At 42.5% G+C, this 12,941-nt stretch overlaps 1 protein-coding gene across 4 annotated transcripts in view; it reads left to right on the forward strand.

The window, feature by feature from the left end:
* LOC126424983 (zinc finger protein 501-like) overlaps window positions 1–12,941 on the forward strand; it is a 263,358-nt gene that overhangs the window by 59,080 nt on the left and 191,337 nt on the right. For 3 of the 4 annotated variants that reach the window (XM_050087873.1, XM_050087870.1, XM_050087872.1), the window contains exon 4: window positions 6,606–6,664. In XM_050087873.1, coding sequence (XP_049943830.1) covers window positions 6,606–6,664 — 59 coding nt within the window. Of the gene's footprint in view, window positions 1–6,605; window positions 6,666–12,941 lie in introns of all 4 variants that reach the window. The other variant, XM_050087871.1, reaches the window with a different exon arrangement.

Raw genomic sequence — 12,941 nt, forward strand, 5'->3', positions numbered from 1 at the left:
ACAATCTGTGACAGCCTCAGCAGGAACCTTGGTGTATTTCATGAGGGACTATTCATCAATGCAGATGCAAATGACCATGGGTGGCTAGGCTGTATGTAAAGGACTTCGTGGTATGGAATGGGTGGCAGCTATTAAAATGGAGGTATTGCTGGTGGTCTAGGTTTGATGTGAACAGAGGTATTGATGTAGCCTTCTTTGAGATGGGGTCAACACTGAGGAAGGTTATTTGTGGGTTGAATAGGACTAGGTGAAGTGAATGGGGGATAAAGTTTTGATGTTATGGAGGAATATGGATAGGGTGTCCTCACCCTCGATCCAGATCATGAAGGTGTCATCAGTGAATCTGAACCAGGTGAGGGGTTTGGGATTCTGGGTGTTTAGGAAGAATTACTGTAGATGGTCTATGAATAGGTTGGCATAAGATGGTGCCATTCGAGTGCCCATAGCCTGTACCTTAGATTTGTTTGTGGGTAACGCCTTCGAAGGAGAAGTAATTGTGGGTGAGGATATAGTTAGTCATGGTGATTAGCAATCTGGGTCACAGACAGGCATAATAAAAAGACTGTTTGAAAATGAGCTTCCAGCCAACAAGGCTTTCATTGGAGATGTAACACACACACACACACACACACACACACACACACACACACACACACACACACTCTAACACATTTCACGCAATGACCACAGTCTGTTGTTGCTGAAGTCACACTTCCAGCAGATGCACATAGTGGAAGATGCAAATGGGTGATGAGAATAAGGAGGAGGATGGAAAGTGGGGTAGGGGTGGGGGTGGTAAAGTGCTGCTTGTGGGGGCATACAGGGATGAGGTGGAGAGAGGGTAGGGCAGCTAGGTGCAGTAAGGAGGTTAGTCGGGGGGCGAGGAAGGTGGAGATTACCAGAAAAGGAAAGAGATAGAAAGATTGTGGGTGTGTTGGTGGAACAGAGGAACAGGGAAAGGGGCTAGAGGGTAAGGACAAAGAATAATGAAACTTGAGGCCAGGAGGGTTACAAGAACACAGTATATGTTGCAGGGAGAGTTCTCCATCTCCGCAGTTCAGAAAGGCTGGTGTTGGTGGGAAGGATCCAAAAAGCACAGGCAGTGAAGCAGTGACTGAAATGAAGAATGTTGTGTTGTGTTGGGTGGTGTGCCCAGCAGTGGGGTGGACCAGCTGTTCCTTGTCCACAGTTTGTTGGTGGCCATTCATGCGGACCGACAACTTGTTAGTTGGCATGCAAACATAGGATGCAACACAGTGGTTGCAGCTTAGGTTGTGGATCACATGACAGGTTTTACAGGTAGCCCTGTTTTTGATGGGATTGGTGATGCCTGTGACTACACTGGAGCAAGTGGTGGTGGGACGATGTATGGGGCAGGTCTTCCTTCTAGGTTTATTACAGGGATACAAGCCATGACGCAAGTTGTGTTGGGATAGATGGGCATGTCGTATGGGTTTGATGGGCAGTGGAATATCACTGTGGGAGGGGTGGGAAGAATAGTGGGTTGAACATTCCTCATTTCAGGACACGATGAGAGGTAATAGAAAACCTGATGGTGTATTCAGAGAGAGAGATTTTCTCTACAGATGCGACGGCATGGGTAGCTAGGGTGTATGTAATGGACTTCCTATTATGGAATGGGTGGCAGCTGTCGAAGTAGAGGTGTTGCTGGTGGTTTGTAGATTTGACATGGAAAGAGGTATTGATATAGCCATCTCTGAGGAGGAGGTTATCATCGAGGAAAGTTACTTGTTGGGTTGAGTAGGGCCAGATGAAGTGAATGGGGGACTAAGTGTTGATGTTCTGGAGGAATGTGGATAGGGTGTCTTACCCTCAATCCAGATGAAGATGATGTTATCAGTGAATCTAAACTAGGTGAGGGGTTTAGGAGTCTAGATTTTTTTGAAGGATTCCTCTAGATGTCCCGTGAAGAAGTTGGCACGGGATGGCGCCATGCGAGTGCCCATAGCTGTACCCCAGATTCGTTTGTAGGTAATGCCTTAAAGGAGAATTAATTGTGAGTGAGGATATAGTTGGCCAAGGCGATCAGGAAAGAGGTTGTAGCTTTGGAATCTGTGAGGATTTGGGAAAGTAGTGTTCAATAGTGGTAAAAGACCATGGGTATTAGGGATGTTAGTGTAAAGGTAGGTGGCATCAATAGTGATGAACAGGAGCTGTGGAGAGTCAGTGGAAGAAATGGGTGGTATCTTTTATATAGGAGGATAGGTTGCTGGTAAGAGGCTGAAGGTGTTGTTCTATGAGAGCATAGAGTCTTTCAGTGGGAGCACAGTAACCGGCCACAATGGGGCATCTGGGTGATTGGATTTATGGACTTTAGGAAACATGTAGAAGGTAGGAGTGTAGGGGATGGTGGGGGTGAGGAGAGAGAGAGAGACTCCATGGAGAGGTTGTGGGATGGGCCTAAGGATTTGAGGAGAGAGTGGAGATCCCACATGGTTCCTGGAATGGTGTCACTGTGGTACCATTTGTAAGTGGATGACTGACTGCTGGCAGAGTCCTACCTCCAGGTTCAAAGCAGCAGTGCTGGAGCCTTAGTCAGCAGGTAGCATTAAAGGTTGGGAAAAGTTTATAGTTGGTGGATTGTGGTTCTTTCCATGGAAAGTTAGCAGGGAGTGATGTGAGGACAGTGGGGTGGATCACGGTTCGATGAAGCAGTAAACTGAGTCTAGTAGGGTTCAACATTGGTCTTTGCTTGAGTCTGATTGGTAGGGTTGGTGGTGAAAAAGTGTTTCCACTATAGGGACCAGGAGAAGGAGAGAAGGTCTTTAACAAGTCCTGCATGATTGAATTTGGGAGTGCAGTCCATATCCAAATTCCTGGATTCCATAACACACACTGAAACTCTTGCCCTCCAGGAACTAGAGCAACATGCACAACACCACTTCAAAAAACTCTCCAACCGGCTCACTTTGTACCCCCAACTTGGACTACCACTGTCCACCACCTCTAAAGCAACCTCCAAAACTCCCCCACATCCTGTCATAGCTGACAAACCCTGCTCACAGACCTGCTACATTTACCCCTCCCTCCAAAACTCTCTCCCACCACCACACAGATTCCAGAATGTAAACAGCCCAAAACACAGTCATGAACACTCCTCCAAAAGCTTTGGCCCTGCAGAAGTACCAGTCCTTTCCAAAGACCTCACCTTTTGTCCCAGTCGCAAATTAAATCATGCAGGATTTGTTAAAAATTTTCTCTCCTTCTCCCAGTCCCTACAGTGCAAAAAGTTTTTCGCCACCAACTATCAGTCTCAAGCAAGGATCAATGTTGTACCTTGCCTGACTCAGTTCACTCCTCCACCCAACTGATCCACCGCCGCTGCCCCCAAGTCACCCCTGCTAACTTTCCAGAATTTCTTAACCTCAAACCTTGCTGCACCATCATTCTCTAAATCCCTCAAATGCAAACTAGCCTTTCATCCATGGAATGAATTGTAATCCAACCAATAAAAACTGATCCCAACTTTATAATGCTACCTGCTGATAAATGCTACACCACTGTTGTTTATAAAAACTACACCCTGCCACAGTGACCCCATTCCAGAAAGCCAGCAGGATCTCCAGTCTCTTCTCAAATTCTCAGGCCCATTCCACAACCTCTCTCTTGAATCTATCCCTCTCCTCACCCCCCATTACTCCCCGCACTCCTACCTTGTACATGCCTCCTAAAGTCCATAAACTCAACCACCTAAGACGTGCCATTGTGGCTGGTTACTATCCTGTCATTGAGAGAATCTCTGCTCTTGTAGACCAACACCTTCAGCCTATTACCAGCAACCTACCCTTATATGTATAAGATACCAACCATTTCCTCCACTGACACTCCACAGTTCTTGTTCCTTTACAACATGGTGCCCAGCACATAACTATTGATGCTACCTCAAATTTTTCTAACATCCCTAATGCCCATGATCTTGCAGCTATTGAACACCACGTTTCCCAATGCCTGACAGTTTCGAAACCTACAACCTCTTTCCTTTTCATAATATTGTTACAGTGCATCCTCAATTTTCTATTATTGAATTTTTTCGTGGTTTCCTTTTCTACTTGCCCAATTTACAGATTATATAACATGAAGGAAGGCAACAACAATGCCTCACTCCATTCTCAGCTACTACTTCCTATTCATGTTCTTCAATTCTTGGAATTGTAGCCTGCTGTCTGTTCAAGTTATAAACAGCATTTCACTTCATGAGCCTTTTCGCTGCTGCCTTCAGAATTTCAAAGGGTGTGTCACAGTCAACATTGTCAAAAGCTTGCTTTTAATCTGTAAATGCTATGAACGTGGGTTAATGTGTCTTTAATATATCTCTTCAGAAAAGTAGTGGGATATGTATTATCGTGTGCATTCCTACATTAACCCTATCTGATTTTCCCTGAGGTCAGTTTGTTTCCATTTTTCCATAAATAATTTGTCAGTACTTTTCAACCATGACTTATTAAAATGAGACTTCAATAGTATTTGCACCTGTCAGCACCTGCTTATTTGCAATTAGAATTATTACATTCTTGTCAGAGGCTATTTCTCATGTCTCATCTGCCTATAGTTCCTAATTTATGGATTTGTACTGCTTTCCATGCCATTGTTTTTGCGTAACAATAGAATAAATCAGCAAAATGTAGTGAAAATGAACTATTAGCAGTTTTATATTCAGGCTGTCAGTTTCTGGATTACAGTCTAGTCTTGAAATGGTGCAATTGAATTGTCACTATTTTTTTCCTGTAGCATTGAAAAAAATCAGTTCCATTCATGTGCAGAAATCTGGAACACCCAACATAATGGGCTCATGCAGGTGCAGAATCGGAAAGTGTTTTCTCCTGCATTTGAGTGCCACTTCCACATCCCCTCCTGAACCACTGGACCAATTTCAACCAAACTTGGTACATATATCCCTTACTGTCAAGCTACAATGGCTGTCTGAGTAAGAATCAGCTGACTAACATAGTTAAAGACATAACGACATGAACAATGAGATGCACAAAAAACTTCCACAACATGCATGACATCTAAATATACTACTTCTGTGCTATTAACTGTATTCTCAATCAATTTCACAGGCAGCATCCACTTATGACACTAAATGCTTCTACAAAAATATATCATGGTACCACACACAGTTAAAGAGAGATAACATCATTAACTCTGAGACATGTGAAAAATTTCTGCATCATGCATGCCATTTTAATTAATTAGTTATTCGTAACACTTTTTGCAGACAGTATCCACATATGCCACTGAATGTACATACAAAATTATATCATTTTATGACTCATATTGAAGGGATATGATGTCGTAAACAGGTAGATATGTGAAAAAATGGCCACACCTTGCATCAAGTTTTAATACATTCATTCTTTACTACTAAGATACTCCTGCAATTGAGTCAACTTAAGAAAATTCCTAACATTTGGCAGTGCTTTAGACATCCTGTGAAGCCCAAATGGTTGTAGACAGCAATGACAGCAGTCTAGAGAGCTGTAAAGAGGCATTGCCATAGAAACCTTTACAAAATTACCCAGCAGGCAGTGCAGGGGTTAGCACACTGGATTTGCATTTGGGAGGACAACAGTTCAAACCAGCATCTGGCTATTGTAATTTAAGTTTTCCATGATTTTCCTAAATTGCTTAAGGTAAATACCAGGATTGTTCTTTTAAAAGAACATGGCTGCTTTCCTTGTCCATCCTACCCTAATCCGAGCTTGTGCTCCATCTCTAATGACCTTATTGTCAATGGGGTGTTAAAACACAAGTCTCCTCTTCCTCAGTTTACAAAATCAAACAATGGAAAATCCAGGATGGAATGTAACAATATTAGAAAGGGAAAGTTGCCGCTCACCACATAACAGAGATGCTGAGCCGCTGTAGGCACTACAAAAAGATTCACACAATTGTAGCTTTCAGCCATTAAGGCCTTTGTCAACAACAGACACACATACATACATACATACTCGCGCAGGCACGCGCGCGCACACACACACACACACACACACACACACACACACACACACTCATGCAGATGCAACTTGCAAACACATCTGCAGTCTCAGGCAACTGAAACCATACTATTGCCTATCATGACTCGGTTTACAAAATTGCATTCATAGACATGGAAAGCAGCTACGCCTGATGTACAGAAATTGCCAGGATCATGTTTCTTAATTTGGATTCTGTACCTGTACATTTGTACATGATGCATATTTCTTTGTACAGCTGTTTCATAATTTTAAAGATCTTTTCACGAATACATGGAAATGAAATTTTTTTGATACTTCACCACAAACACAATTCATTTATTGTTTTTGTTTTTAATAGCAAATTGGCAAAACGAATAGACAGGTAATGTCAGGTTAGTCAGCTAGTTACCTGTATATGGAGCATTAAATTGAATCTTACATTTTTGTTAGCCCCCCGCTTTTTGTAAGAAAACTGTTAATTGCAAAGGTCACTAAATTAGAAAGAACTGGCTGGCTCTGTGTACATCATTTGCTCTGTGTACATCAAACGTTGAATGATATTTATGACATGACTTAAGCATTATGAACCTACAAGAGTAACTTTTTACTACTTTTCATTGTCTACAGGAGTGGGAGGTGCCGGATGGCCACAATAGTATGCAGGATCCGCTAAGCATTGTTAAAGAGGTGAGTTGTTCTTAGGCTGCAGTAGATAATTACATTGTGTAATGTAGAATAGTAATTTATTTATTCACATAGAGAATTTGGATTTTGGACATATGTTAAAAGTCATGCCATAACTTGATAGAAACAATTACGAACACACAGTCATCTCAGATATGTATGGCTAGTATGGGGCAAAGGCAGATAATCTACTCCTTTAAAATACATTCAGTAATACTATAAAAACACATATTACTAAAATATTCTTGCAGGGTGACTACCCTGTAGGTACTTTGGAAGCTTGTTAAACAATTTGATCTCCATACAGACTATTGTCTGCACCTTTCGTGTAGTGCCTTGCCAGGTGATACACACAATCTCCCCTAGGTTATAAATATGTACATCTTTATTTAAACTGTTATGATGCCTGTATTTTAAGATTGGTTGTACAATTTTAGAAATATATATTGACAGTAGTGGAAGTTATTTCTTATTCTTAAACATCCTTTTTTAACGTCGCGAGTCAATACGCAGTAGCATTTTATTGCAGTAAGTTACCTTGAAGTATGGGCTCGTAGCTTTGGAGCTGTTGGCAGTGGCAATATACAGCCACTGGTATCTTAGTGTGACACATTCGCACCTGTCGCTAGCCTAGCCGTGGGAAGCACAACCAGTGTTAGTTCTAGTGACAGAATATTCAAGCCCCTAAGAATCTAAATAAACAGTATTAAATATTATTCAATATACAGCCCTTTGTTATTAAAAGGGAGGTTGTATTAAAATCTCAGCTGTCTAGCTGTGATACTTTCAGATTTAGAAACAATTATCTAAAACACCAAAAACCGACGTGTATAAGATTAAAGTCAGTTAGGATTCATAGCAGTTTGTCTTTTAGTATAATTTGGAATTACTACTGAAGTTTACTAAATGGCGGAACAATTTATTTCGATTTCTTATAATTAAATACTTACACCATTTTCCATTTTCGTAACATAGAATTCAGAGAGGATTAATGTTTATTTAATAACTATTTGTTTTGTTGTGTGAATAAATGAGAGAGAGTGAGAGTGTATATGTGGAACGTATGTAAAGATTCATTATTATCTGATGTTAAACATTACATAATTATGTCATGGGAAAGTGTGAAGCAAGCAGTTGCAATGAAAGTGTAATTTTCCTACCTTGCCAATGATGCACGTCCAATGCAGCCAGAATAGCCATTTGCAGAGTAATGATTTTCTAAAGTCATTTCAAGCTTAGTTTTCTTTTCATTTGGTTTTGTTAATCATTTTATTAAGATTTGCATGATGAAGTGATGTAAATGCATCTGTGAATAGTGATTGGCGTAGGACAGTTTTGGCGTGAGAATGATCTCGAACAACTGTTCTGATTGGCTGGTCATTGTGATCAGCCAATCAGAGTTTAGCAGTTCCCGCGCACTGCCAGGTAGTTATAGGCTGTGGGAGAAGTAGCATTCAGGAGTCGTTTACTAACTATCAGATGTACAGGTCATGTTGGACGTGTCCGTCTACGTTATGAGTAAAATGAAGAAGTTACTGGTATTTCACATCTGAATGGTATTGCCTTGAAAGCAGTTGCATTTACAGACAGATTGTGTTAATTTGAGCTTTGTGAAGTGTTTATTTGGAAAGATAAATGCATGTGAACTTTTGGCCTTTGTAGAATTCATATTCATCTATGGAATAGCTGGCGAGCAGTTTCTTTATTAGAAATCCACTGAAAAAAAAAAAAAAAAAGACTGAATGTGAAACTCATATATTGTAGCAGAGTATCGACTGTAGATCATGTAATAATTTTGGTCAGTCTTAAGTACATTTCTGGCTGTCTTGCGTGTATACTGGGTTGTATGAACTGTGAACTGAGGACACTAATGTTCTTGTTGTTGTTGTTGTTGTTGTTGTTGTGGTTGTGGTCCTCATTCCAGAGACTGGTTTGATGCAGCTCTCCATGCTACTCTATCCTGCGAAAGCTTCTTCAACTCCCAGTACCTTCTGCAACCTACATACTTCAGAATCTGTTTAGTGTATTCATCTCTTGGTCTCCCTCTATGATTTTTACCCTCCGCACTGCCCTCCCATACTAAACTGGTAATCCCTTGATGCCTCAGAATATGTCCTACCAACCAGTCCCTTCTTCTAGTCAAGTTGTGACACAAATTTCTCTTCTCCCCAATTCTATTCAAAACCTCCTCATTAGTTATGTGATCTATCTATCTATCTAATCTTCAGCATTCTTCTGTAGCACCACATTTTGAAAGCTTCTTTGTAGGTGGACAGCTACCGTCCCATTAGTCTCACCAACGTTCTTTGCAAGTTGCTTGAACGGATGGTGAGCCGGCGGTTGAACTGGGTACTGGAGTCAAGGGGCCTTCTGGCTCCATCTCAGGGTGGGTTCCGTAAAGGCCGCTCCGCCGCCGACAATCTGGTGAGCCTGGAGTCAGCCATCCGTACTGCCTTTTGCCCGCCGTCAGCACCTGGTCGCTGTCTTTTTGGACATGCGGAAGGGCACGATACGACATGGCGTCATCATATACTTTCTACACTTCATGGATGGGGTCTTCGGGGCCCTCTGCCGATCTTTATCAGAAATTTTCTGTCGTCTCGTACCTTCCGCGTGCAAGTCGCGGCCTCCCATAGTTCCTCCCGAGTCCAGGAGAACAGGGTACCTCAGGGATCTGTCCTCAGTGTCTGCCTGTTTTTAATCGCAATAAATGGGCTCGCTGCAGTGGTGGGAAATTCTGTCTCCGCTTCCCTGTATGCTGGCGACTTCTGCCTTTACTATAGCTCTATTGGCATTGCAGCTGCTGAACATCGGCTACAGGGTGCCATCCATAAGGCGCAGTCTTGGGCTGTAGTGCATGGGTTTCAGTTTTCGGCTGCCAAGACCCACGTTATGCATTTCTGCCGGCGACGCACTGTCCACCCGGAGCCGCAGCTTTATCTTGACGGCGAACTTCTTGCTGTGGTGGAGACCCACCGGTTTTTGGGTGTCCTTTTTGATGCCCGGTTGACTTGGCTGCCTCATATTCGGCAGCTTAAACAGGCGTGTTGGCGGCATATAAATGCTCTGCAATGCTTGAGCCACACCAGCTGGGGCGCCGACCGATCTACCCTGTTACGGCTCCACCAGGCGTTAATCCAGTCTCGTCTGGATTATGGGAGCCTGGCTTATGGCTCCGCTTCCCCATCTGCGTTGCGGGTGCTGGACCCAATACTACACAGTGGGATGCGACTTGCCACTGGTGCCTTCCGCACCAGCCCTGTGGACAGCATATTAGTGGAGGCAGGTGTCCCTCCCCTGCGGTTACGGCGCCAACGTTTGCTGGCCGCTTATGCTGCGCATGTTTTAAGCTTGCCCGGGCATCCAAACTATCGTCTCCTGTTCCCGCGATCGGTCATCCATCTGCCAGAACATCGGCCCCGGTCAGGTTGTACAATCGCGGTCCGCACAAAGAGCTTCTCTCCGGGCTTAGGGTTTTCACTGTTCCACCTCCTTTCCGGGCCACTTTGCGTACACCCCCATGGTGTGTTCCTCGCCCTTGCCTTCAGCTCGACTTGGCACAGGGCCCGAAGGACTCAGTCCCTCCAGAGGCCTTCTGCCGCCGCTTTTATTCCATCCTGGCCACGTATCAGGGCTCTGGCATTGTTTACACTGACGGTTCGATGGTTCCTGGTCATGTCGGGTATGCGCTCACTCTAGGGGACCATTCCGAACAACGTTCCTTGCAGGATGGCAGCAGCGTTTACACTGCTGAGCTGGTCGCCATCTTTCGTGCCCTAGAGTATATCCGCTCCTGCTCAGGTGAGTCCTTCGTTATCTGTAGCGATTCCCTGAGCGGTTTACGAGCTCTCGACCAGTGTTTCCCTCACTCTCGTCTGGTGATGGCTATCAAAGAGTCCCTGCATACTCTTGCCCATTGCGGCCGCTCTGTGGTCTTTGTGTGGACCCCCGATCATGTCGGTATCCCGGGCAATGAACATGTTGACTGCCTGGCAAAAGAGGCCACAACTAAACCATCTCTGGATGTTGGCTTCCCAGAGACTGATTTGTGGGCAGTCCTCCGCCGAAAAGTTTTTGCGCTTTGGGATGCTGAATGGCGCGATCGGATCACGCCCAATAAACTCCGTGCCATTAAGGAGACGACGACTGTGTGGCGGTCATCCATGCGAGCCAACCGCAGGGACTCAGTCGTCCTTTGTCGGCTCCACATTGGCCACTCCCGGCTGACACACAGTTATTTACTGTGCCAGGAGGACCCTCCTCTATGTCGCTGCAGGGCAGCTTTGACAGTGGCCCACATTTTGTTGGCCTGCCCCCTTTTAGCTGTGGTCAGGCAGACATTTGCACTGCCTGATACGCTCCCTGCTCTTTTAACTGATGACCCTGCTATGTCTGGTTTAGTTTTACGTTTTATTCGGGCAGGGGGTTTTTATCGTTTAATCTGAGTGTTTGTTATGTTCTTTTGTGTTGATTCTGGCCTTTGGCCTACGGTTTTAGACTGAGTTTTTAATGTGTCTCTCGGTGGTTGGCTTTCCCTTTTTTTCTCTATGGTCGGCTAACCACCACCACACTTTGTGTGATTTTAATTTGTTATGTCTGTTCTTTGTCTGAAATTTTTTTGTCCTGTGTTGTCTGTTGTCTCTATTATCCGCCTTTTACCTCTGTGTGTGTGTTTTTAAGTTTTGGATCAAGGGACTGATGACCGTTGCAGTCTGGTCCCTTTAATTCCACAAACCAAACCATCCACAACGGATGAGAATGGATATATCAAAACTAAGTGTGCATCAACACAAAATATAATCGTGAAATGTTTTTGTACGATAAAATTACATTTCACAGATAACATGATTTACTAACTTTTAGTAACAAAACTCACAGTAACATCTAGTGGTTGGAGATGATAAGCTACCAGTACGCAGAGAGGACCTACAGAACTCCGGTATTTAAAAACAGTACTTTCAATCAGCATCAAACAACAGCTCACGGACTCGATGTTACTCAGTAGCTTGTTTGAAACATTGCATAGGAAAATGGTTTACATCCTTGTCATGCAGACGCTCCAAGATGAGAAAGTAGAATATTATCTGTGCAAGCCAATTTTTGTGCCTGAGCCTGAGGGCAGCATCAGTGTTCAATAATGTTGATATTCCCTATGCCATCTTGTTTGTGGGTGACACTATATTTTTGTGGAAGCAGTATTTAATGTCCAAAACTGTCATCAATATGCATATGAAAATGCTTATCAAAATGAAAACCCTTATCAAATTCAGGAAAAAGGTCACTAGGAAAGTTGTTTTGAGAAATGTCTTGGCAGGAATTGTCAGTGATACCTCAGTGTAACCTTTCTTTCCATCTCCTTGAATAAATGGACAGAATTTTTGACAGTGTGGCAAGTGGAATTTCCTATAGTGTTAGAAAATGTTCCTCTCCGAGGTAACCCATTTTTGTTTGTACACAAAATTTAACTTTTGCATGATTTTTCTTGGTAACATAACTCAAATGTACCATCACATCACTATTGTTAGAACAATAATAATATATATTGTACTCAACTTGGGTGCAGGGTACAGAAGTCCAACATTGTAGCTGTTCTTCAATAAGCTGACACACATTTTCTAATAATTTCTGTTTATTTATTTATTTTTTGTGGCAAAACATGGACACACACATGTTCTCAGTTAGCTTGTTTGATTCGTTTCAACAAAAAGCAGTGCAATGCCCTGTCACATGCTGTTCATGAATGCTACCTGACCAAATTTGTACATCAGTTACAAGTATGTGGGCTGATAATGAAATTTTTAATAGTACAGAGCAATATTCTGTTGTTAGTAATCTTAACCACAATAAAAGTTGTCAATTTACAAAGACTAATTAACTTCCAGTGGTGTTTTTGTTTGGTCAAATCTTAATCTTAATGCTTGGAAGTACAACATTTGAAGAACTTAGAAGAATAAATAATAAATTACAAAACAGTTGACAAATACTAGCATTGTATTTTAAATTAGTAATTTCATATCTGAATTCAGTTTATAATTGTTGTTAACATTTTCACATGTATTTTAGGTCATTCTTTACTGCACTGTATAACTGAATCACAAATAATATTTTTCTTATTCTTGAAAGTTTTCACCTAAACTATTTACATAATGAGTGTGTTTTATTCACAAGCAACTATTAACAAACAGTCAAATGGTATAAAACTGATATCATCACAAAAAATTTAAATAATGCAGAAGTCATTTAATTATAGCTCAGCATGGTGAAATGAAGTATTTTTTC

Source organism: Schistocerca serialis, chromosome 10, assembly GCF_023864345.2.
Source record: "Schistocerca serialis cubense isolate TAMUIC-IGC-003099 chromosome 10, iqSchSeri2.2, whole genome shotgun sequence".
Taxonomy (NCBI): domain Eukaryota; kingdom Metazoa; phylum Arthropoda; class Insecta; order Orthoptera; family Acrididae; genus Schistocerca; species Schistocerca serialis.